At 44.6% G+C, this 26,180-nt stretch overlaps 1 protein-coding gene across 1 annotated transcript; it reads left to right on the top strand.

Moving 5' to 3' along the window:
• Positions 1 to 2,753: 2,753 nt before the first annotated feature.
• Positions 2,754 to 25,689, top strand: DHX33 (DEAH-box helicase 33; the record flags this gene model as incomplete). The annotated part of the gene is made up of 12 exons (XM_080712800.1): positions 2,754 to 3,082; positions 6,083 to 6,243; positions 8,628 to 8,855; positions 9,055 to 9,225; positions 13,807 to 13,992; positions 14,944 to 15,055; positions 16,242 to 16,401; positions 16,563 to 16,651; positions 19,401 to 19,528; positions 19,904 to 20,107; positions 21,363 to 21,449; positions 25,381 to 25,689. The coding sequence occupies exons 1-12, from the start codon at positions 2,794 to 2,796 to the stop codon at positions 25,687 to 25,689; spliced, it is 2,124 nt and encodes a 707-aa protein (XP_080568926.1). The 5' UTR covers positions 2,754 to 2,793.
• Between the last annotated feature and the right edge of the window lie 491 nt (positions 25,690 to 26,180).

Here is a 26,180-nt window from a genome sequence, read left to right as displayed (position 1 = left end):
GTCTTCCTCTGAACCTCATTTCTATTTCTACCTATTGGGGAATCTTATTTTAAACCTCCAATACCACAAGGCCTGCCCTTTTCCTGACACCTCAAATCTTGATTCTAAGGCACATTTCTTTGTCTTCTTTGAATCCTTAGGAAGCTTCAAATCTGTACAACAGTCTTACACCAAATTATATATTGTCTTGTATTGTTCCTAACTGGTACATGTATCCTGGTCTTGTCTCCTTCATGAGAATGTAAGCTCCTTAAGGGCAGGGACCATGTCTTAATTTTTGTATCCACCACAGTGCCTAGCACAGTGCTTGGCACATGGGTGCTGAATAAATACTTTGTTTATTGATCAGCAAACTATTATCTGGTATTTTTAATTATAAAGATTATTGTGTATGCATGCAAGCTTGTGCCTAGTTGCTGAAGCTTACGTTTGTTTCTGAGAGTGGAATGGAGCAAAACCGAACACAATCAAGGGCAACGCTTAAACTAAAGTGACTGGTATGGTTCTGATCAGACCAGAGTTCAATCCACAAACCATCTCAGACCAGAAAGAAATGCGCCTGAAATGTCACCATTTGAAGGAAGTGCCAGGAGATTCTTTGAGTAGTTATTAGTGTATCAGCATGTATCTATGGAAGCTGCCAATGAGCCACTAGAGACTTTTTTTGAGCAACAGATTTCAGAGTGATGGAGGAAATATGGGGAACATGACTTGATACTTATGTAGGATTTAAATTTTCAATTCTTGTCGAATTAGCTTTGAGGCTATAGAATATCTGGGTCATCAGCTCAGGGATTATGGGTGAGTTATTGAAGTGCTATGTTTTGCCTGTACCATTTTTTTTTTTTTTTAATGTGGAGTTGAGGATGGAACCCAGGGGCATTTGACCTCTAAGCTATACCCCCTGCCCTATTTTTTATTCTTTATTTTGAAACAGGGTCTCACTAAGTTATAGAGAGCCTCATAAGTAGCTGAGGCTGTTGTGGAGGTCCTCACTAAGTAGCTGAGGCTGGCTGCAAACCGCCATCCTCCTGTCTCAGCCTCCCAAATTATTATTATTTTTTTTTAATTTTTTTTTTTAAAAAGGGTCCTGCTAGGAAGCTGAGACAGAAGGATAGCAGGTCTGCAGCCAACCTCAGCAACCTGGTGAGGTCCTCTGCAACTCAGCTAGACTCTATTTCAAATAAAAAGAAGCTGGGCATGTTGGTGCATGCTTGTAATTCCAGAGCATTTGGGAAGCTGAGATAGGAGTGAAGCCCTTTGCAATTGAGACCCTGTTTCAAAATAAAGAATAAAAAACAGGGATGGGTGTAGCTCAGAGGTAGAATGCCCCTGTGTTCCATCTCCAGTACTGCAAAATTAAATAAATACAAATAAAAAAGAATAAAATTAGTTGGTGGAAACACACACACACACACACACACACACACACACACACACACACACACAGAGTCTTGCCAAATTCCTAAGGCTGACCTTGAATCTGCAATTCTCCTGTCTCATCCTCCCAAATACCAGGATTACAGGTATGTGCCACCGTGCCTCTTCAGTTCTTAAACATATACCTAATATTGGTTCAGCAATCACATTTTTTTTTTTTTAATGCGGTACTGGGGTGGAACCCAGGGATACTGTACCTCCGAGCTACACCCCAGCCCTAGTTTTTATTTTTTTTTTTATTTTTTTTTTTTTTAAGCAGGTCTCACTGAGGTGCAAAGGGCCTTGCGAAGTAGCGGAGGCTGTCCAAGAACTGAGATCCTCCGGTCTCCGCCTCCAGAATGCTGGGATTACAAGCGTGCACCACCACGCCCGGCCAGCAATCACATTTTCAGTAATCTGTGGTCTTCATACTGTCAAGACTAGAGAAAAAATATCTCTTTCCTGAAGAAAAGGGGAAGGAGGACTTCTTAACAGGTTCACAAACGGAGTTTCATGGACATGAATTTAAGCTGTTCTTCACATGAGTTGAAGTTTACAGTTCATTCTCTGAAGGTCACATTTTCTGTATGTACAGCAAACAAATGCTTGCCAGTCTTCCTGTGATTAATTAGCAAATCATGTAAGTTTTTAATTTAGGAGGGAAAGGAGGACGTCATGATAACCTATTTTTCCTGCTGGAGTTCTGAATATTTTCATTGTTTAGAGTGTTAGGTCTGGAGAGCCGTGTAAAGAATGTGGGAGTCTAAACAATGGAGAAAGGAAGAATTAAAGACAAAATCAGTTTCATTTAACTCACTGTTTCCTGCTTGTATACTGAAGCATACAAGATCTATTGGGATAGTAGAAGAAAAAAAAAACCTGCGGAAAACATATAATTGCCATAGAATCATAGAATTTACTTTCCTCTTTTGTAACACAAGATGGTTAGCCAGTATTCTTTTTAGAGATTAAGATTTTTCTGGCCTCTGAATGACTTTTAATCAGAAAGGTTTTTTTACTGGAATAAAATAACGTTACTAGAACAAAACAAGGACGTCAGCTATCTAAAATGAAGGTCCCACGGAACCGTACACCTTATCTTTCGTTGTTGTAGTTCCGGGCTCTTTTTGCGGTCGTACCTCAGAGCCTGCTCTCCCCGCTCCCAGGAAGTGAAAGCCTTCTCGAACTTCCAATGCATGCTGGGAATTGCAGTCCCTTCCTTAAGGGCCGGGGGCGGCCGTGAGGTCATCGGTGGTCGCCCGGAATCGCAACCACGTTGAGAGATAGAGGCCGCGCGCGCTTAGGGTCGGGTCCGCTCCAGAGAGAGGCCCGAGCTGCCTGCGCTCGCGCCACCGGCCGCGGCGCCCTCGCGACATGCCGGAGGAGGCGGGCTTCCCGCCCGCGAAGAGATTCCGGCCGGGCTCTGGGCCTCCCAGCCGCGCCGGGTCCTGCCTTCCCGGTAGGCAAGTGGTGATGCTGCTGGCTGCGGGCGGCGGCGGCAGAGGCGGCGGAGGAGGCCGGAGGCAGCAGCTGCCCCTGGCCCAGTCCTCGGCCAGTCCCTACCGTGAGGCCCTGGAGCTGCAGCGCCGAAGCCTGCCCATCTTCCAGGCTCGGGGACAGCTGTTGGCCCAGCTCCGAAACCTGGACAGCGCCGTCCTCATCGGTGAGGTGGCCACGCTGGGGGCCTTTACCTAACTCTCCATAGTTGGCTTTGCGAGAACAGTTTTTCCTAGTTGCCTCTCCTTTCCATTCGTTTCTTCAACAAACTTAAACGTCTTTTTCTGTGACAGGCCTGGAGGTCCAGACCGCTCCAGGAAGAGTCGAACTGATGGCTCAGTGCGAGTTACCAGCACGTAGGCAGACTTACTTTCCGAGAGGAGAGGGTTGATGGACGTGCTGAGGCTTTGGGAGCTTAGAAGATTGGGTACGACCCAGTCAGTAAGGAGGCGGCTGAGGAGGTGGCCTCTCAGAAGGTGTGCATTGTATGCAGAGTATCTCGCCGTAGGAGAGAGATTGGAGACTAAAAACAGTCCGGTAGAACGGGAATTAGTCGTTTCTGGTAATGAAAGGAGCTGGGCAGAGTTGTAGGGCAAAGGCAGATTTTAAGGTGCAGTGACCTCCAGTGTTTAGGAGGAACTCCTGAAAGACCAAGAAGATGATCCGCCAAAGAAAGGAAGGAGACTCAGGAGTGCTGGTAGTCGGAGGAACACACTTGTAAAGAGGCAGAGTGAGCAGATTCAGCAGGGAGGTCCAGTAATACGGGGGCCAGTAAAAAGTTGCCCGCTGAGTTTAGATGCCAGATACTGATAGTGGATCCCATTGAGAGCTATTTCAACAGAGTTGTGTGTGGGGAGATAAGAACTAATTTGATATCGGGCTGAGAAGTAGGAGGTGAAGGAATGAAGGCAGGGGGAGCAGGCTTTTGTTCTTAGAAAAAGCAGAGAGGCAGAAGAACTTGCAAGAAATCATAAGTGGAAGAACTCAGCAGAGAGGGAGGCTAAGGATGGAATACAGCTAATGGAACAAAGCTGCAGGGTCACTGGGCAACAAGGGCTGGATGGAGAGTTTGCCTGGAATAGGAGGAAGGCTGTCTCAGACTGGGGCTGGAGAAATGAGGCAAGAATGGTGTGATTGCAGAAAAACATGCAGAAGGAGAAAAGGAGATCACATTTGAGAACTTTTTTTCTTTGAGACAGAAGCAGGAGTTCTGTTGAGACTAGGAGTCCCAGAGTTTCAAGTAGGCCCTATGAGAGGATGGAGACAAAAGACAGTCTGCAAAAACAGGAACAGGATCAATGGTAGAGTTGGTGTCCAGGTGCTTTTGGTCTTATGTCCGCACAGTTGGGTTATTTTACTTCAGCAATGTCTGTTGCCCTGACATATGATCAGGAAGGATGCCACAGGAGACATTGATCCAAGTTTGGGATTGTGCCTGGTGGATTCAGCAGGAATATTGCAGAATAATTATATTTTTAGTTTGTGATTCTTAGCTGGGTTAGGAAGGATGAACAATCATGGAGAACGAGCCTTGACAGACTCTCTGTTCTTCCCAAGCCCCAAAAAGCAGATGTCAAGGCCTATGCCAATCCCATCATGGTTAACTTTCTCCCATGATTCTGAAGCACAACAGGCAGAGGAAAACCCTTGGGCAACAAACACAGGCTTTTTTCCTCTTAAATGTGCTACACATACTTTTTTTTTTTTTTTTTTTTTTTGGTGGTACTGGGGTTCCTGGAAGGCCTTCTACCTCTGGGCTACACTCCCAGACCTATTTTTACATTTTTATTTGGAAACAGGATCTCTTAAGCCAGCGCGGCTGGCTTCAAACCAGTGCAATCCTCCTGTCTCCACCTCCCAAGCGCGGGGATTACAAGCGTGTGCCACCACGCCTGGCGTGCTACACATACTTTGAGAGGCAATTTCCCCAGCTCCTTTCCTCTCATTTCCAGTGAGAGGGGGCTGATGACTGGGAGGAAATGCAAGACCAATGGGACTATAGGTCTCTGTGAGATTAGAGAAGGGTAGTGGTAGCAAGGGAGAAGAAGCCACAGGTTCCCTAGTTCTTTGTTCTATTCCATACTGCAGAGGAGCTGAGAGATGCAGCGTGCTTAAACACTCCCCCGTCTCCAAGCTAATCCCAAGTTCTTTGTTCTAATTAGGCACTGTTAAAGATACAAAGGGCAGGAAATAACATTTATTGAGTGCTTACTCTATGCAGTATGCTCAAGTCCATGAGAAACAGATTTTGCCCTCCAGGAGTTTATGGTTTGGGAAGAGAACAAAAACATTCTAACACTCTGTAGATACAGGGTGACCAGTGCTAAAAGAGAGACAAACAAACCACTAAGGAGCCCAAATGAGGGCGACCTGTGCAGCCACAAGGGGTGACAGTTTGAGGCCTGACTCATCTTGCTGCTTGCTTAACAGCAGCAGGAGAGAGGTATTGTATTCTATAGCCATGTGGGCAGAGGCAGAGGGTTTGAAAGTGGCGGGTCAGGGAATGACAGGAGTTTGTTTTGGCTGCAGTGTATGAGTGGATGTCTTTTCATGCCAATAAATGCCAATCTAATATGACTGTCATATTTCATTTTATCTTTAACCATACCAACTACCTGATGTTGAACATTTGTATTTTTTCCTATTTATTTCTGTCATGAACCAAGTTAAAGAAGGCATTTTTCTTTCCTAAGAATCAGTTCCTGCAAGCCAGGCATGGGGGCACACACCTGTAATCCAGTACTTGGAAGGCTGACACAGGAAGATCACACATTCAAGAACAGCCTCATCAACTTAGTGAGGACTTCAACAACCTAGCAAGACCCTATTTCAAAATAAAAATAAAATAGGACTGGGGGTGTAGCTCAGAGGTAGAATCTTTAGTACACACACACACACACACACACACACACACACACACACACACACAATACTGCAGGTGGAATTATGGATCAAATGGTATAAACATTTTAAAGATTTTAAAAATATAATTTGGCTTCCCAAGAAAGAAGAACAATAAATATTCCCCATAAGTACACATGAGTGCCCATTTTCCTGAGGCCTTACCAACTCTTGAGTACTTTCTTATTTTCCTCTGCTGTTGAGCTGCTTGTTTGGTGAATTCGTGTTAATTTGCATTTCAGTGAGACTTCTTTTTCCTTCCTAGGGGAGACTGGCTCTGGGAAGACAACTCAGATCCCACAGTACCTCTATGAAGGGGGCATTAGCCGCCAAGGCATCATTGCTGTGACCCAGCCTCGCCGAGTGGCTGCCATCTCTCTTGCTACTAGAGTCTCAGATGAGAAGAGAACTGAAGTTGGGAAGCTGGTACCTGGTTTCTTTCTTTAACATCAGTACTTCTGCTAAACAGTGTTCTCGCCATGCCCCCTGCCTTTTGTTTTTCTGAACAAGATTTCTTTTACGTTTCAAGCTTCTTTCTTGCCATAGCCATTTAAACTAGTCACAGAGTTCTTTCCCAGGTATGGAGAGATCAAGGGCTCTAAGTAGCTCTTACTCCCATTCGCTTTGCTTCCAAGTGCTATTGGCAGTTGTATAAATTAGTTGTTTCTGAGTACTTGTAATTCCATACTTGGGAGGCTGAGACAGGAAGAGCACAGTTTTGCCACTAGCCTCAGCAAATTGTGAGGCTCTCTGCAACTTAGTGAGACCCTGTTTCAAAATAAATAAATAAATAAAATGGGGCTGGGGGTATAGCTCAGAGGTAGGATGCCCCTGGGTTCAATCCCCAGTACCATATACACACAAAATAATAAATAAGCTAAGCCTGGTGGCACAGGCTTGTAATCCCAGTACTTGGAAGGCTGAGACAGAAGGATTGTAGTTCACAACCAGCCTCAGCTACTTAGTGAGGTCCTGTGCAACTTAGTGAGACCCTGTTTCAAATGAATAAAAAATAGAGCCGAGGGTGTATCTCAGAGATAGAATGCCTGTGGGGTAAATCCTGAGTACTGCAAAAAATAAATAAATTAGTTGTTTCCCTTGAACATTTCCTTGAGTCTAGGAAGCCTCTATCATACATCCCCAGTCCCCTCTTTTTTTTTTTTTTTTTTTTTTTTTTTGCGGGTCTGGGGATGGAACCCAGAGGCATTGACCTCCAAGCTACACCCCCTGCCCAATTTTTTATTCTTTATTTTGAAACAAGGTCTCACTGAGTTGCAAAGGGCCTCACTAAGTAGCTGAGGCTGGCCGCGAACCACGATCCTCCGGTCTCAGCCTCCCAAATCCTGGGATTACAAGCATGCACCACCATGCCCGACCCCCTCTTTTTTATGTTATTTATGTTTATTTTTTATTTTTATTTTTGTGGTACCAGGGATGGAACCCAGGGGCATTCTAATTCTGAGCTACACCCCCAGCTTAATTTTTTATCTTTTATTTTGAAACAGGGTCACTAAGTTGCAAATGGCCTCACTAAGTAGCTAAGGCTGTTTGCGAACCACGATCCTCCTGTCTCAGCCTCCTAAATGTTGGGATTACAAGCATGCACCACCAAGCTCAGCTTTATTTATTTATTTGTGTGTGTGTGTGTTTTATATATTTATTTACATATTTACTTATTTACCTACTTACTTTGTGGTGCTGGGGATTGAACCCAGGGGCATTCTACCTCACAGCTATACCCCCAGCCCAGTTTTTTATTCTTTATTTTGAAACAGGGTCTCACTAAGTTGCCGAGGGCCTCCCTAGCTAGCTGAGCCTATCCATGAACCTGGATCTTATTATCTTAGTCTCCCAAGTACTGGAATTACAAGCATGTTCCACCATGCCTGGCTGTGTGTTTTATTTTTTGAGATAGGGTTTTGCTTAATTGTAGAGACTGGCCTTGAACTGTGATCTTCCTGCATCAGCCTTCCTTGAACATCTTTAAAGCTTCAATGAATTTTTCTAGGAAAATTGTAAGCATTATTTTAGCATATATAGAAATTGGAATGACTCTCAGAACTGTATAGAAGACAAATTTATTTTTTGTATTTATGTGTGGGCATACTAATTTCACTTAAAAAACACCTTGAGTATCTTTTCAATATCTACACAGTTTCATAGAAGTTATTATGTAGCTTGAGGAAGGAAATTAGTTTTAAAATCTTTGTCATAGTCAGGCATGGTGGTCCACACCTATGATCCCAGTGCTTGGAATGCTGAGGCAGAAGGATTGCAAGTTCAAAGGCAGCTTTAGCAAGTAGTGAGACTCCTCAACCTAGCAAGACCTGTTTCCAAAATTAAAATAAAATAGGGCTAGAGATGTAGCTTGGAGGTAAAAATACCCCTGGGTTCAGTCCCCAGTACTAAAATAAATAAATAAATAAATTTTCACCAGATGTGATGGTACACACCTGTAAATCCAGTAACCTGGAGGCTGAGACAGGAAGATTGCAGGTTTGTAGCCAGCCTCACCAACTTAGTGAGGCCTTCAGCAACTTAGTGAGACCCTCTTTCCAAATAAAAGTAAAATAGGTCTGGGTTATATCAGAGACAGAATGCCAACCCCCAGTACCAAAAGAAAAAAGAAAAAAAAAATCTTTATACTGCTTAACATAATTGCAGTTAAAGGTTGTGCCCATTGTCTATTTCCCCAACTAGACCCCATGCTCCTTGAGGGAGCAGGGCAGGGAAGTATCGGTCTTATTCACTGTGATAGTACAAATGCCTAGCACAGTATGTATCAACAAATGAGTGGTTTCTTCACACAGGTTGGCTATACAGTACGCTTTGAGGATGTCACCTCAGAAGACACGAGGATCAAGTTTCTAACTGACGGCATGCTTCTGCGGGAAGCAATTTCAGACTCCCTGCTTCGCAAGTACAGCTGTGTCATTTTGGATGAAGCCCATGAACGGACTATCCACACAGATGTGCTCTTTGGAGTGGTAAAGACTGCACAGAAGAGGCGAAAGGAGCTGGGGAAATTGCCTCTCAAAGTATGTGTAGCACATTTAAGAGGAAAAAGGCCTGTGGTTGTTGCCCAAGGGTTTTCCTCTGCTTGTTGTGCTTCAGAATCATGGGAGAAAGTTAACTATGGTGGGATTGGCATAGGCCTTGACGTCTGCTTCTTGGGGTTTGGGAGAAACAGAGTCTGTCAAGGCTTGTTCCCATCCTCCTCCTCGTTCTCTTGTGAAGGTGGTGGTGATGTCAGCAACGATGGATGTGGACCTCTTTTCTCAGTATTTCAGTGGAGCCCCTGTCCTCTACCTGGAAGGCCGGCAGCATCCGATCCAGATTTTTTACACCAAGCAGCCTCAGCATGATTACCTCCATGCAGCTCTCGTCTCAGTCTTCCAGATCCATCAGGTATGGAGTGGGGTGCAGATTCTTGATAAGTTCTGTTTGATCTTGCAGTTGGTAGTAAGAGCAGCCTTGAAAAGAAGCCACTGTTGAATAAAACCATATTTTGAGTGTGTTGTCAAGGTGAATAAGGAGTTCTATTGCCATGTCTAGGTTTTTGTCCTTTTTTTATGGTATCTTATTTTCTCTGAAAAGAAAAATAATTTAACTCTGACCAACAGCTTTTCTCTGCTGAGCTAGAGATTTCCATATGTTGGAACTTTTTTTAAAAATCACAATTGGTAAGAGGCATATTTTATGTGGCAACCTAGTACACAGTATATACATACAGCTGAAATACGTTTGCAAAGCACTGTCTGTCTCTCTCTCTTTTTTTTTTCTTTTTTGCAGTACTGGGGCTGGAAACCAGAGGCATTCTACTTCCGAGCTATACCCCAAGCCCTATTTTTTATTCTTTACTTTGAAACAGAGTCTCACTGAGTTGCAAAGGGCTTCACTAAGTAACTAAGGCTGCCCATTAACCGTGATCCTCCATGCCCGGCTTTATTCTTTATTTTGAAACAGGGCCTCTCTAAGTTGTGGAGGGCCTCACTGAGTAGCTGAGGCTGGCCACAAACCCTGATCCTCCTGTCTCAGCTTTTCAAGTACTGGGATTATAAGTGTGTGGCACCACACCTGGCACCTGGCTCTATTCTTTTTTGTTTGTTTCAGTACTAGGATGGAACCCAGGGGCATTCTACTTCTGAACTACTCTTCCAGTCCCATTTTTTCCCCCCTTTATTTTGAAACAAGGTCTCACTGAGTTGCCAAGGGCCTCACTAAGTAACTGAGGCTGTCCTTGAACCACGATCCTCCTGTCTCAAGCCTCCCAAATGCTGGGATTACAAGCATGAGCCATCATGCCCGGTTCTCAGTCCTAGTTTTTTGGTTTTGTTTTTGTTTTTCTACCTCCGGGCTATACTCCCAGACATATTCTATTTTATAATTTTTTGGAAACAGGGTCTCACTAAGTTGCCGAGGGCCTCACTAAGTACCTGAGGCTGTGCTCAAACCTGTGATCTTCCTGTCTTATTCTCCAAAGTACTGGTATTACAAGCATGTACCACCATGCAGAGGCTGGCTAGAACCTGAACTCCTGATATCTCAGCCTCCCAAGTACTTAGAGTATGGGCATGCACACACCCAACACAAAGGTTGATATTGGCCCAATAATGGATTGCAACTGAGAATGCTTTGATTTTTTTGAAACCATATTAAAGAACTTCCTCAAAATTCTCACTTTATTAAACAGTTCCCTAAGAAACTGAGTGATTAAATCACCTCATTTGCTTAATTTGTATAAAACGGTTTTATTTTCCTATTAATTTTCTGAGAAAATGCAGAGGTTTTGTTTTAACTAAGTGTTACATATATAGTTCAAAGTTTTAAAAAGTCAAGTAGAATCCCCAGTATCAACAAAAAGTCAAGTAGTGCCAGAAGTGGTGACACACATCTGTAACCTCAGTATTTGGGAGGCTGAGATAGCAGGATTACGGGTTCAAAGACAGCCTGGAAACTAGCAAGACCGTTTCAATATTAAAAAACAAAAGGGAAGCTGGGCGTGGTGGCGCACGCTTGTAATCCCCGCACTTGGGAGGCTGAGACAGGAGGATTGTGCAGGTTCGAAGCCAGCCTCAGCTACTTAGTGATTCTCTCAGTAACTTAGTGAGACCCTGTTTCCAAATAAAATATAAAAAAATAGGTCTGGGAGTATAGCCTGGAGGTAGAAAGCCTCTGGGTTCCACCTCCAGTACCAATAAATAAATAAATAAATAAATGAATAAATATAAAAAAAACCAAAAGGGGCTGGGGGTATAGCTCAGAGGTAGAATGCCCTGAGTTAATTCCCAGTAACTCTCTCTCTCTCTCTCTCTCTTTCTCTCTCTCTCTTTCTCTCTCTCTCTCGATATCTCTCTCTCTCTCTCTCTCTCTCTCTCTCTCTCTCTCTCTCTCTCTCTCTCACATACACACACACACACACCCCAGAGTTAAAACTCATAATGAAAAAACAGCTGTTGCTCTCATTTCCTTATTGCAGATTCCTGCTGTTTAGGTCAGCTGCCACTGCCTTCAGTGTTTTTGTTGGTGTGTGTGTGTGTGTGTGTGTGTGTGTGTGTGTGTGTGTGTTTATTTATGTATTTGTTTGTTTCTTTATTTCTTTATTTTGTGGTGCTGGGGCTAGAACCCATGGGCATTCTACCTCTGAGCTATACCCCCAGCCTGATATTTTATTCTTTGTGTGTGTGTGTGTGGTATGGGGATGGAACTCAGGGGTATTCTACCTCCAAGCTACACGCCCAACCTGATTTTTTTTTTTTTTTGGTGGAATTCAGAGGCTTTCTACCTCCTCTGGGGTATACTCCCAGACCTATGTTATATTTTTATTTGGAAACAGGGTCTCACTAAGTTGCTGAGAGCCTCACTAATTAGCTGAGGCTGGCTTCGAACCTGTGCGATCCTCCTGTCTCAGCCTCCCAAGCGCAGGGATTACAAGCGTGCGCCACCACACTTGGCTTGATTTTTATTCTTTATTTTGAAATATGGTGTCACTAAATTGTGGAAGGCCTCACAAATTAGCTGAGGCTGGCTTTGAAACTGTGCAATCCTCCTGTCTTAGCCTCCCAAGCACTGGGATTATAAGTGTGCACCATTACGCCTGGCTTAGTTTGTTGTAGTTTTTGTGGTACTGGAGATTGAACCCAGGGCATTCTACCTCTGAGCCACACCCCAGCCCAAATTTTTATTCTTTATTTTGAAACAGTGTCTCACTGAGTTGCTGAGGGCCTCACTAAGTAGCTGAGGCTGGCCATGAACCTGCAATTCTCCTGACTCAGCCTCCTAAGTACTAGATTAGAAGCATGGGCCACCATGCCTAACCTGGCTTAGTTTTTGAAAAATTTGAAGAAGGGCCTTGCTAAGTTGTTGAGGCTGGCCTCAAACCTATAATCCTCCTGTCTCAGCTTCCCAAGTACTGGGTTTATAGTCATGCAAGAGCACACCTGACATGAAATTCAGCATCATTTTTTACAATATTATGATCATACATTGCTAGTAGGACCCCATCCCTATTCCTTGTTTCTTAGAGAATGCAACTATGCAAGTCTTCTACCTATGACTCATTTCCCCACAATATTCCCATATCTCACGTGGCAATCATGAATATGTGTTCTGTGTTCAAGCACAATCTGTCTTTTTCTGTGACCAACTGTATATACATGCATACACACATAATTATTATATTTTTGAATTAAAATTTTTTTTGCGGTACTGGTAATGGAACCCAGGAGCCTTCTATTTCTGAGCTACACCCCCAGCCCTGTTTTTTATTCTTTATTTTGAAAAAGGGTCTCACTAAAGCCAGGCGTGGTAGCACACACTTGTAATCCCAGCATATAGGAGGCTGAGATAGGAGGATCGTGGTTTGCGGACAGCCTTAGCTACTTAGTGAGGCCCTTTGCAACTCAGTGAGACCCTGTTTCAAAATAAAGAATAAAAATAGGGCTGGGTACCGGGCATGTGGCACACGCTTGTATTTCCTGCGCTTTGAAGGCAGAGACAGGAGGATCACGCTAGTTCGAAGCCAGCCTTGCTGGCTTAAGAGACCCTGTTTCCAAATAAAAAATATAAAATAGGTCTGGGAGTGTAGCCTGGAGGTAGAAGGATTTCCAGTACCACCAAAAAAAAAAAAAATAGGGCTGGGGGTGTAGCTCAGAGGTAGAATGTCCTGGGTTCCATCCCCAGTACTGAAAAAAGAAAGAAAGAAAGAAAGAAAGAAAGAAAGAAAGAAAGGGTCTTACTAATTCTGTATTTGTGGTTCTGAGGATTGAACCTAGGGGAATTCTACCTCTAAGGTACACCTTTTATTTATTTATTTATTTATTTATTTATTTATTTATTTATTTTTAAAGCAGTCTTGCTAGGTTGACGAGAGTCTTACTACTTGCTGAGGCTATCCTTGAACCTGTCATTCTCCTGTCTTAGCCTCCCAAGTACTGGTATTACAGACATGCAAAGGCATACCTGCCTCTATTATAAACATTTAATGTTATTTTTTCAGCAAACAATTTAAAAATGATTCTATCTGAACAAATGTAAAAAAAAATCAGGTGATGGGTATGCCATTAACTGTTGCATGTTCACTCAGAGGGTGAAGAACCCAGTCAGCCTCAGTCTCTCGAGCATTTGTACAGTGTACTTTCTGGGTGCATGAAAGTGCTTTGATGGCATCGTTTAATAAAGGCTTCTTTTCCAGTGGGACTACTTCTTGTGAAAGGAAGGAAGTTTTAGGTAGATTTTTATTTGGATGCCTGATTGTGCTTTTCACGATATTGTTCTTGTATAAGCAATCTGGTAATTGTCCTTGGAAACGTTCTTTGCTAGTTTTTAAACATAGTTGGCTAACTTTCATATGCTGTAGCTCTGTGTGTTGCTGGTAAGGTTCTTTTCCTAGGAGACATCAACATTTGAGCTTCTTTACATCTCTACAGTTAGGAAAAATAATTCTGAGAAACAACATCAATGATGTTTTTTTTCCCTTCCTTTCTATAGGAAGCACCGTCCTCGCAGGACATCCTGGTGTTCCTCACTGGTCAGGAGGAGATTGAAGCAATGAGCAAGACCTGCCGAGACATTGCAAAGCACCTCCCAGATGGTTGCCCTGCTATGGTGGTTCTTCCTCTGTATGCCTCCTTGCCTTATGCGCAGCAGCTCCGTGTCTTCCAAAGCGCCCCAAAGGTAAGTGCATTGTGTCTTCTGTCCAGCTCCATCCCTGCCACCCAGTGGGGCCACCAGGGAATCCTATGTGCCCGTCTCAAGGCTCTAGATAAGGTATATGGGAGGAAATGTCCAGGTGCCAGCTCAGCTAGTTGAAAAGGCACAGGTATGTAACATACAGCTACAGGGAAAGCTGCCCTGTGAGAAGAGTAGGGAGATAGTTGTGAGAATGAAGGGCAGTACAGAGGCAGAGGGTGAAAGGTAAGTGCCTCTTCTGTGGGCCAGTATACACCACACTTGCCAGGCGTGGTGGCGCACGCTTGTAATCCCAGTACTTGGGAGGCTGAGACAGGAGGGTCATGCAGAGTCGAAGCCAGCCTCAGCTACTTAGTGAGGTTCTCAGCAACTTTGTGAGATCCTGTTTCCAAACAGAATATAAAATAGGTCTGGGACTGTAGCTTGGAGAAGATAGAAAGCCCCTGGGTTCCATCCCCAGTACCACAAAAAAAAAACCCCAACAACAACAACAACAAAAAAACCCCACCACATTCGTCCATGGTACTGTTTATTGTGAGCTTCTGCTGTGCCAGGCATGGTGCTAACACATACCATCTCTCAGGCACACGGGGTCCCCTGGGCACACCAAGGTCCCAAGAGGGAAAGTAGGAATTGCTCAAGGGGATGCAAAGTAGGAAACTGACAGGGCCAGGATGCCAACTCTCATCCACTTGCCTCTGGATCCTGTTCCACTGTCTCATCATCTCAAATCAACCTTGAGGAACGCAGTGTCATTCTCCATCTGCCACATGCTCTAGCCTAATGCCAACTATTAATATTAATGACTGCCATCATTAATAAAATCATCTTCTCTTGGTCATGAGTGAACTGTGGAAATTAATGGGGAGAATATGTTTGAAACCTTCTCAATCATAGGTGTGTCATACGGCTTTTTGGTTTTCTTCCTCCTTTTAGGGCTATCGCAAAGTGATCATTTCAACCAACATCGCTGAAACCTCCATAACCATTACAGGAATAAAATATGTAGTTGACACGGGCATGGTTAAAGCAAAGAAGTATAACCCTGGTGAGAATTTGTAGCTCATGAATGTCTCTCCTATATATAGTGAGCAACCATTGAAACTGTAGTCACACAGTTTTCCCCCAAATGAGCATCTAAAGTTTGTAAGTGACTGAAATTTGCATGGCAGGGACTGTAAATGACACAGTCCAGAAGTCAAGTCTGGAAAGGAGACCTGGGGCAAGTATGTTAGACAAGGAGTCAAGACAGGAAAAAAGAGCCCAGGGTTAGCAAAGCTGGGAACACAGGGCCAGGGAGCTGGGCAGAAGGTCTGAAAGTTCACCAGGAGTTGAGTGAGGATGCTGGCTTGAAGGCCAGGCAGCCTGGTACCAATCAAAGGCTTCCTGGAGAAATAATATTTGGGTGTGGCTGGTTTGTGCTCCCAGATTTCCAAGGAAGGAGGAGCTGGGGTGAGGGACGCAAGTGAAGCACCAGCTGTCTTTCAACTGTGCAGTGGAAAGCTCACTTGAAATCATTTTTACTCATTTCCTTTTTATACCTTGCTTTATTCTACAGAGGACTTGAGGCAACTGAAATACCACTCCCCCACGTTTAATGGAAGTACCCTGCTAAGCACTGGAGGAGGGCTGGCTTTTGCATGTGTGCCTCTAGAGGCGTTGTATATGGAATGGTGTGGGTCTCCAGTGCCTGGATCCCACCACACCTTTACCTAGAACACTAATGTCATTTACTCCCAGGAAACAAACCTTGCATGGCCTCTGTTTTCTCATGGACCCGGGAGGGAGGCTGAGCACACAAGTGACTTGAGGATTTGCTTTCGAGTCATTAATTGATAGTATGACAACCTTCCTAGTTTGCTAGAAACTGTCCCAGTGTTAGCCCCAGAAGGCCCATATCCAAGAAACCCTCAGTCCTGAGCAAATTAGGGTGATTGGCCATCTTGTGATCTAAGCCAAGGTCTCAGAAATCACTCCTCTGGCCCCTTGCTATAAGCCTGAGGTTTCCATAACAGATTTCACACAGGATTCATTTGCAAAGTCCTGTTTCACTCTGTGTCCAGGCCACTGTGGAGCAAGCTGGCTTCGTGCTTTCTCATTAGCCTTGAGTGTTTCTGGGCTCCCTGTATTACAGAAAGACTCACTGGCGTTATGAGGATCGTTTCTTTTTGTCGGCACTGTATTGCTTGTGTATGTGAGGAGTGAAGCACTCATGGGGCCCATTCTCCCTTCAGACAGTGGTCTCGAGGTATTAGCTGTGCAGCGGGTGTCGAAGACCCAGGCCTGGCAGCGCACTGGGAGGGCCGGCAGAGAAGACAGCGGCATCTGTTACCGGCTGTACACTGAGGAGGAGTTTGAGAAGTTTGATAAGATGACCGTGCCAGAGATCCAAAGGTGGGCTCAAGTTGTGCCCACTCCTGCCCTCTGTCCCTGTGTCCTCCCTTGTTGGCCATGTTTCCTTAGAGCTGTGGCTTTTGCTAATGCTCCTCACTGTTCTGACATGTGGCTGAAGGTTCAGGGACAGATGAATGACCCTCATCTCCTACTCTTCACAGGTGTAACCTGGCCAGCGTGATGCTTCAGCTCCTAGCAATGAAAGTCCCAAATGTGCTCACCTTTGATTTCATGTCCAAACCCTCTCCGGGTAAGCAGAATCCTGTGTAGCAGAACGTGGATGAGTAGACAGCAATGTACTCTTGAAAAAAAAAGTGTTTGGGGAGAAGAATAAGTATTTTAGTCATCTCCTTTTGCTTTGTGTGTGTGTGTGGGGGGGAGTTTGAGGGAGGTACTGGGGATTGAACCCAGAGGCGAATGTCTAAGCTACATCCCAGCTCCCCCCCCAAAAAAAAAAAAACAAAGGTCTTGCTGGATTGCTGAGAGTCCTCCTAAGCTGATGAGGCTGGTCTCACATCTGTAATCCTCCTATGTCAGCCTCTCAAGTACTGGGATATTGGCCTGTGCCACCATGCCCAGCTCCTTTTGCTTATTTAATTTGGTGGATAGCAGCATTGTCTTTCAGAAAAGTATCTCAAAATCATGAAATAATAGATAATGTGCTGTCAGTACCATGATGGAAAGACTCACAATTAGGGGCCTTGACCATTGCAAATAATAAAGGTCATCAGGGAATCCATGGGGTACTACAGAAACCTAATGAAGTTGTACTTTCATCAGCAAAAGGACAGCAAAAACCAGGCATGGTGGCACATGCTTGTAATCCCAGTACTTGGGAGACTGAGACAGGAGGATCTCAGGTTCGAGGCCAGCCTCAGCAACTTAGTGAGGCCCTCTGCAACTTAGTGAGACCCTGTTTCAAAATTAAAAAAAAATAGAGTTGGGGGTGTAGCTCAGGGGTAAAATGCCCCTGGGTTCCAGCTCCAGTACTACCAAAAGAAAAAAAGAAAAAAGACAGCAACAAAGATCAATTTCTAAGTGAGGAATGCAGTTGTTAAAAGAATGAAAAAAGCTGGGTGTGGTGGCACCTGCTTGTAATCCCAGTACTTGGGAGGCTAAGACAAGATCCCAGGCTTGAAGCAGCCTTGGCAACTTAGCAAGACTCTGTTTCCAAATAAGAAAGTAAGTCGTGCGAGGCGCTTTTAATCCCTGCGCTTGGGAGGCGGAGACAGGAGGATCACGCTGGCTTAAGAGACCCTGTTTCCAAATTTAAAAAAAATATAAAATAGGTCTGGGAGTGTAGCCCGGAGGAAGAAGGGTTCCCAGGAACCCCAGACCCCAGTACCACCAAAAAAAAAAAAAAAAAGAAAAAGAAAGAAAGAAGGAAAGAAAGTAAGTTGGGCTTGGGATATAACTTAGAGGTAGAATACTTCTGGGATCAATTCCCAGTAGCAAAAAAGAAAAGAGGAAGAAAAGTAAATAACTGATGTGTATGCAGAGATCTCACCTTGCTCCTGCTTCTCAGGTTCTTAGCTTTCCCTAATGTAACCACTGTGACCATTTCTAGTTGACTTCTAGAGAAATTCTATGAATATACAAGTACCCTTAGTCTTTTTTGTGTGTGTGGTACTGGGGATTGAACACAGAGGCATTCTACCTCTGAGCTACACCCCAGCCCTACTTTTATTTTTATTATTTATTTATTTATTTTTGGTACTGGGTATTGAACCCAGGGTCATTCTACCTCCAAGCTAAACCCCCAGCCCTCTTTCTTTTCTTTATTTTAAAACAAGGCCTGGATCGGGTGTGGTGGCGCATACTTGCAATCCCAGCGCTTGGGAAGCAGAGACAGGAAGATCACACAGGTTTGAAGCCAGCCTCAGCTACTTAGGCTCTCAGCAAATCAGTGAGACCCTGTTTCCAAATAAAGTATAAAATAGGTCTGGGAGTATAGCCCAGAGGTAGAAAAGCCCCTGGGTCCCACCTCCAGTACCACAATAACACAAAAAAACAAAAACAAAAACAAGGCCTCAAAAAGTTGTGGAGGCCTCACTAAGTAGTTGAGACTGGCCGTTGAACCTGTAATCCTGTCTCAGCTTCCCAGGTACTGGGATTACAAGCATGTACCACCACGCCCAGCTCCACATAGTCTCTTTAAAAACACACATAGCTTGGCCAGGCATGGCAGTACATGCCTGTATTCCCAGCTCCTCAGGAGACTGAGGCAGGAGGATCCGAAGTTCAAGGCTAGCCTAGGAAACTTAGTGAGACCCTGTCTCAGAAATAAAAGGGCTAGAGATGTTGCTTGGTGGTGGAGCATTTGTCTAGCATGTGTGAGTTCAATCTCAGAACTGGGGAGGGAAAAAAAAGCCACAAAAAGAAAAAAACCCACAAAGCACACATATCACATACTGTGTACTGTTCTACCCTTGACTTTTTTTTTCTTTTTTTTTTTTTTTTTTTTTTTTGTCATGCTGGGGATTTAACCCAGAGGCAGTCTACCTCCAAACAACACCCCCAGCTCTTACTTTATTTTTATTTGGAAACAGTTCTCCCTAAGTTCCTGAGAGCCTCACTGAATTGCTGAGGCTGGCTTTGAATGTGACATTCTCCTGTCCCGTCCTCCCATGTAAGCCACCACACCCAGCCTGAATTTCTTTTTTTCTTCTTCTTCTCAATTGCTAATGTCCTGCAAAGGAATGATATACGTGAGGTATAAAGAAGCAAAAAAGCATCTGTGGACCTGTTACCAGTGCCATTGCACCCCAGGACTGCAGCCTGGCTGCCTTTGTCTCTTTCCCATTTGGCCAGCATAACTGCTCCCCGATTCCTCTTTAGGCGTGTCACTAACAGCTGTGGAAAGTGTCCTGGGACCGTGGTGGGGTGGTCTTTGCTGTTATTTGGTGTAGAGTTAATCAAAGCCCCCAGAAGTACTGAACTGGCTGCAACTCCTTCCTATTTTGGATATTTGGCTCATTTTTATGTCTCTCTTTCTTTAGATCACATTCAGGCGGCCATTGCCCAACTGGACCTGTTAGGTGCTCTTGAACATAAAGACGACCAGCTTACCTTGACTCCAATTGGAAGGAAGATGGCTGCATTTCCTTTAGAGCCTAAATTTGCCAAAGTAAATGATACCTTCTCCTCAGTCCCTTTTCTGTACATTACAGGTTAGCCATCCCATAGTAAACAACTGAGCCCAGACAGCACTTCTAGTTTAATCTCGCTTGTTCTTTTCAGTAATTTCAACCCCTATTTTGTGGAAAATGCTGATTTTCGCTGTATATGGGAATCAAACACCTTAGTTATGAGTCTTGCCTGCAGAGAAGGCAGTCATTCATTTGCTAAGAAAGGAAACTGACATCAACATATAAAGTCATGGTTTTAGAGACACCTGCCCTTTAATGCCTTAGAAGGGAGGCTGCAAAAGGCTATGCAAAAGTACTGTGTTCGGAAGCTAGGAAAAAACTCGGTTTACACATTTTTAAATTTTGATTTTCAGACCATCCTCCTGTCCCCTAAATTCCACTGTACAGAGGAGATTCTGACCATCGTTTCCCTGTTGTCCGTGGACAGTGTTCTCTACAACCCTCCTGCCCGGCGGGATGAAGTGCAGAGTGTCCGGAAGAAGTTCATATCCAGTGAGGGGGACCACATTACCCTGCTCAATATCTATCGGACCTTCAAAAACACAGGCGGAAATAAGGTGAGTCTTCTCTGTTCCTTTTCTCAAAAGATAGTTCCTTCTTTCAGGCATGTCTTTTTTTTTCTTTTACTTTTTTTTGTGTGTGTGTGTGTGTGTGTGTGTGTGTGTGTGTGTGTGGTACTGGCAATTGAGCCCAGGTGTGTTCTACTTCTGAACTACACCACTAGCCCAATTTTATTTCTTATTGGGAAGAGGGTCTCACTACGTTGCTGAGGCTGGCTTCAAACCTGCAATTCTCTTTCTACCTCCCAAATCCTGGGATTACACGTATGCACCACCACATCCAGCTTAGTATTTTCCCTATTTATAGTTCATACTTTCTGATAGAAAGATATTTTCTTTGTGGTATTGGGGATTGAACCCAGGGGCATTGTATTGAACCCAGGGGCATTGTAACACCCAGCCCTATTTTATTATATTTCAGTATATCTTATTTTATCTTTTGCGGGTCTGGGGATGGAACCCTGGGGCATTCGACCTCCAAGCTACAGCCCCTGCCTCTTTTTTGGGGGGAGGGGGGACTGGAAATCAGGGGCATTCTACCTCCGAGCTATACCCGCATCCCTAATTTTTTTTATTCTTTATTTTGAAACCAGGTCTCACTGAGTTGCAAAAGGCCTCACTAAGTAGCTGAGGCTGTCTGCGAACTGTGATCCTCCAGTCTTAGCCTTTCACATGCTGGGATTATAAGCATTCACCACCATCCTGGCATTTATTTATTTATTTATTTAGCAATACTGGGGATGGAACTCAGGGGCATTCTACCTCCGAGCTATACCCCCAGCCTTATGTTTTATTCTGTATTTTGAAACAGGGTCTCACTAAGTAGCTGAGGCTGTCTGTGAACCTGGATCCTCCTGTCTCAGCATCCCGAATGCTAGGATTACAAATGTACGCCACCACGCCTGGCTTATTATTTTTATTTTTGAAACAGAGTCTCACTAGGTTGATGAGAGTCTTACTATTTGCTCAGGCTGTCCCTAAACCTCCAATCCCCTTGTCTCAGTCTTCCAAATATTGGGATTGCAGGCATGCGCAACCACGACCTGGCTCAAGATGTTTTCTTAGATTCCTTTTTGGCGCCTGAAATTTTCCCTCTGAATTCAATTGTATTCTCAAAGGGGTGTGTGTGTGCGTGCGTGCGTGCGTGCGTGTGTGAGTGTGTGTGTGTGTGTGTGTGTGTGTGTGTGTGTGTGGGTGTTCAACCCCTCTGGAAAAATGAGAGGATTATAACATATCTTTTTCTCCTTTTTAGGACTGGTGCAAAGAGAACTTTGTCAATAGCAAGAATATGATGTTAGTAGCTGAAGTCAGAGCACAGCTGAGAGAAATCTGCTTAAAGGTATTGTCTCTCCCCCAAATAAAAAAGAAAGCAACAATAATCTCTAATTCTATCTTTTACTGTTTTGGTATACTTCAAAATAGCCCCACCACCTTTTTTTGTGGTACTGAGGATCAAACCCAGGGACATTCTACATTCAAGTGACATCCTCAGCCCTATTTTATTTTTTATTTTGAAACAGGGTCTCATTAAGTTGTGGAAGGTCTCATTAAGTAGCTGAGGCTGGCTGTGAACCTGCGATCCTCCTGTCTCAGCCGCCCAAATACTGGAATTATAAGCATGCACCACCATACCCAGCAGCCCTATGTTTTTTATTATTATTTTATATTTTACATAGGTAACATTGTGTATGTGTGTGTGTATTTTTATAAACTTATATTCAGGTTTTGTTTTCAGTATCTCTGAGTTACACCCCCCTTATTTATTTAATTAATTAATTTATTTATTTATTTTGTGGAACCCAGGGGCTTTTCTACCTCCAGGCTATACTCCCAGACCTAGTTTATATTTTATTTGGAAACAAGGTCTCACTAAGTTGCTGAAAGCTTCACTAAGTAGCTGAGGCTGGCTTCGAACCTGTGTGATCCTCCTGTCTCAGCCTTTCAAGCAAGGGGATTACAAGCGTGCGCCACCACGCCCGGCTTTTGTTCTTCATTTTGAAACAGGGTCTCACTGAGTTGCAAAGGGCCTCACTAAGTAGTTGAGGCTGGCCACAAATTTCAATCCTCCTATCTCAGCCTCCCAAATGCTGGGATTACAAGCATGCACTACCATGCCCAGCTTGCATATATTCAGTTTTATAAACTTTTTTTGTTAGCCATGCTTGGGATAGAACCCAGGACCTTGCACAAGTTAGGCAAGTGTTCTACCATTGAGCTACACAAAGCTGGATGTGGTGGCGCGCTCTTGTAATTGTGGTATTTGGGAGGCTGAGACAGGAGGATTACAAGTTCACAGCCAGCCTCACTTCTTTAGTGAGGCCTTCCACAACTTTGTCCCTGTTTCAAAATAAAGAATAAAAATAGGGTTGAGGGTGTGGCTTGGAGTTTCAATACCAGTACCACAAAAACTAACAAACATTGAGCTACCCAGTGAGCTAATCTTGACAGCTGTCAATATTAAGGCAAGGAACAAGCTGGGTATTGTGATGCACATAATCCCAGCTATTTAGGAAGCAGAGGCAGGAGGATCTCAAATTCAAGGTTACCCTGGGCAACTTTGCAAGTTTCTGATTTAAAAATAAAAAGTAAGCCGGGTGTAGTGGCGCATGCTAGTAATCCCTGCGCTTGGGAGGCAGAGACAGGAGGATCGTGCAGGTTCGTAGCCAGCCTCGCTGGCTTAAGAGACCCTGTTTCCAAATAAAAATATAAAAATAGGTCTGGGGGTGTAGCCCGGAGGTAGAAGGGTTTCCAAGAACCCCAGTACCACCAAATAAATAAATAAATAAATAAATAGTAGCTGGGCATTGTGGTACACGCTTGTAATCCTCATGCTTGGGAGGCTGAGACAGGAGAATCGCACAGGTTCGAAGTCAGCCTCAGCTATTTAGTGAGGCTCTCAGCAATTTAGTGAACCCTGTTTCCAAATAAAATATAAAATAGGTCTGGGAGTATAGCCTAGAGGCAGAAAGCCTCTGGTATCCACCCTCAGTACCAACAAAAAAAAAGAAAGAAAGAAAGAAAAGATAAAAATAAAAAAGAGCCAGGCGAGCTGGCCGTGGTGGCGCACCCTTATAATCCCGGTATTCAGGAGGCTGAGACCTGAGGATCACTTGTTTGTGGCCAGCCTCAGCTATTTAGTGAAGCCCTCTGCAACTCAGTGAGACCCTGTTTCAAAAAAGAATAAAAACTAGGGCTGGGGTGTAGCTCGAAGGTCGAATGCCCCTGGGTTCCATCCCCAGACCCACCCCCCCAAAAAAAAAGTAGCCAGGCATGGTGGTGCATGCTTGTAATCCCAGCATTTGGGAGGCTGAGACAGGAGGATCGCAGTTCGAGGCCAGCCTCAGCTATTTAGTGAGGTTCTTTTCAACTCAGTGAGACCCTGTTTCAAAATGAAGAATTAAGGCCGGGTGTGGTGGCGCACGCTTGTAATCCCCGTTCTTGGGAGGCAGAGACAGGAGGTTCGTGCAGGTTCGAAGCCAGACGCGCTGGCTTAAGAGACCCTGTTTCAAAAAAAAAAAAAAAGTATAAAATAGGTCTGGGAGTGTAGCCGGGAAGTAGGAGGGCTTCCAGGAACCCCAGTACCACCAAAAAAAAAAAAAAAAAGAATTAAGGCTGGGCGTGGTGGCGCACACTTGTAATCGCAGCGCCTGGGAGACTGAGACAGGAGGATCACACAGGTTCGAAGCCAGCCTCAGCTACTTAGTGAGGCTCTCAGCAACTTAGTGAGACCCTGTTTCTAAATAAAGTATAAAATAGGACAGGGAGTATAGCCCAGAGGTAGAAAAGCCCCTGGGTTCCACCCCCAGTACCACAAAAAAAAATAAATAAATAAAATTAAAAATAAAGAAAAATAGGGCTGGGGGTGTAGCTTGGAGGTGGAATGCCCCTGGGTTTTGTCCCCAGGACCGCAAAAAGAAAAAAAATCTAGAGACTTGGAAATAAAGTGAGTTTATTTTTTTTTCTTCCTTTTTTTTTTTGTGTGTGTGTGGTACTGGGGTTCCTGTAGGCCTTCTACCTCGGGGCCACACTCCCAGACCTATTTTATACTTTTTTTATTTTTAGAAACAGGGTCTCTTAAGCTAGCGCAGCTGGCTTTGAACCTGTGTAATCCTCCTGTCTCTGCCTCCCAAGCGCGGGGAATACAAGCATGCGCCACCACGCCCGGCTATGAGTTTAAAAATATAAATAAGTAAGGCCCTGAGTCTGATCCCCAGCAGAGCAAAAAGAAAAAGTAGGAATGGCTGATTGCCAAAAACATAAGCCATCATAAAGGAAAAATGGGAAATTTTCAAATGATAGTGAGGTGCCTGTGGTAACCCATAGACAGAAAGTAGTCATACCCCACAAGGGACGAAACAGGAGCTAGAAAAGGCTGCCAGGAGCTACTAGTCCTCTTGTTCTAGCTGCTCTCTGCTTGTTTCCTTTCCTCTTCTCACCTAGCTCTACACGTAAGTGATTGCTTCATGTGGCCTGGCCACCCAGGAGCCTGTGGGTAGAAGCCTGACAGATTGGTTGGAATTCTCCTCAGGCCTAAGTGCCTAGAGGAGCAAAGCTTACCAGCTTAGGTCAAGCAAGTGTTCACCACTGGGCCCTGGCCAGCAGTGTGAGGCCTAAAACAGGGACATTGACCGACGACTGATGTTCCTACTGCAGACATGAGGGCAGCATTTCTACCAGAAGCAGCAGATATGGCAGCCCAGAGATAGAGGCCAGGAGGCAGGTCTAAGGAAGAGAGAGCAGTTGATTATGCCTGCAGAAGACGGCGGGGGAAGACAGGTGCGCTGGGCCCCTGGTGGCTCATCCCCGGCTTCAGTGTAGGGAGTTTGCATTGTTTTTCTAGGAGTAGATGAAGAGTGGCTGGAGTTGTACTTTAGGAAGATTAATTTGGCAGCAAGATATGAGATGCCTTGGAATGAAGAGTTGATGATGTCAGAAGTTTTGGCTTTTTCCTTCCAGAGGCCTTTGGCCGGATGCTTGGGTGGGGGTAGGTCACACCGTCTGCTCTGGTATGTTCACTGTATAAATGTCCCCCAAGTCCCGGTTCTGTCCGGTGATGTTTCTGTTTTCAGTCGGCCCCCTTCCACACGCCTTGATCCTCCGCTTGTGCTATAGCCTAAGGCAGTGAGGCAGCCACTTTTGAATGTGAGGAGCCACTTTTTCAGGCTGGCACTGTAGTCTGCTTTTTAGGTCCAGTTGCTCCAGTGTACTATGTATTACTGAGTGCTATTTATGTTTCGGGTCTTTCCATTTCTCCACCCTTCCTGAAACAGATGTCAATGCCAATCATGTCGTCGAGAGGAGACATGGAGAGTGTCCGCCGCTGCCTGGCTCACAGTCTTTTCATGAGCACTGCCGAGCTCCAGCCCGATGGTACCTACGCCACCACGGACACCCACCAGCCGGTGGCTATCCACCCGTCGTCTGTGCTCTTCCACTGCAAGCCAGCCTGTGTCGTGTACACTGAGCTACTCTACACCAACAAGTGCTACATGCGAGACCTCTGCGTCGTGGATGCCGAGTGGCTCTACGAGGCTGCCCCTGAGTACTTCAGGAGGAAGCTGAGAACTGCCAGAAGCTGAGCTGCCGCAGGATGCCGCCAACGTGGCTGGGCCTGGAGCTGCACGCACAGCTGTCCTCATAGCAGGCTCCCCGAGAAGCTGTGGATTCAGCACTGCTCAATGTGCCTGATTTCAGCATCTTTGCTGAAACTCCTCAGACTGAATTGTGTAGATGTGTACATATCATTTATACCTTGGAGACTTCAGAATTCTACTTTTGGATCTTGCTGGGTGACTTAGTTAACTTCTGAGCCTCAGTTTCTTCATCTGCTAGATGAGGATACTAGTCATATTTACTTATGGGATTCATGTCATGGAATTTAGAAAAAAACAAATGGAAAGTCACCAGAGCATCACCTGTCTCAAGCTGGACATAGAGTGAATTGTGAACCATCATGCTTAATGTTATTGCTTTCTATCCCTTCAATTAAGTACAACAAAATGTTTTGCAGCTAGCTGGGCGTGGTGGCACACTTCGGGAGGCTGAGACAGGAGGATCACAGTTCAAGGAC

Source organism: Muscardinus avellanarius, assembly GCF_963383645.1.
Source record: "Muscardinus avellanarius genome assembly, chromosome: 16".
NCBI lineage: Eukaryota > Metazoa > Chordata > Mammalia > Rodentia > Gliridae > Muscardinus > Muscardinus avellanarius.
The sequence above is the reverse complement of the archived record's forward strand: the minus strand, read 5'-3'. Positions and strand labels throughout refer to the sequence as shown.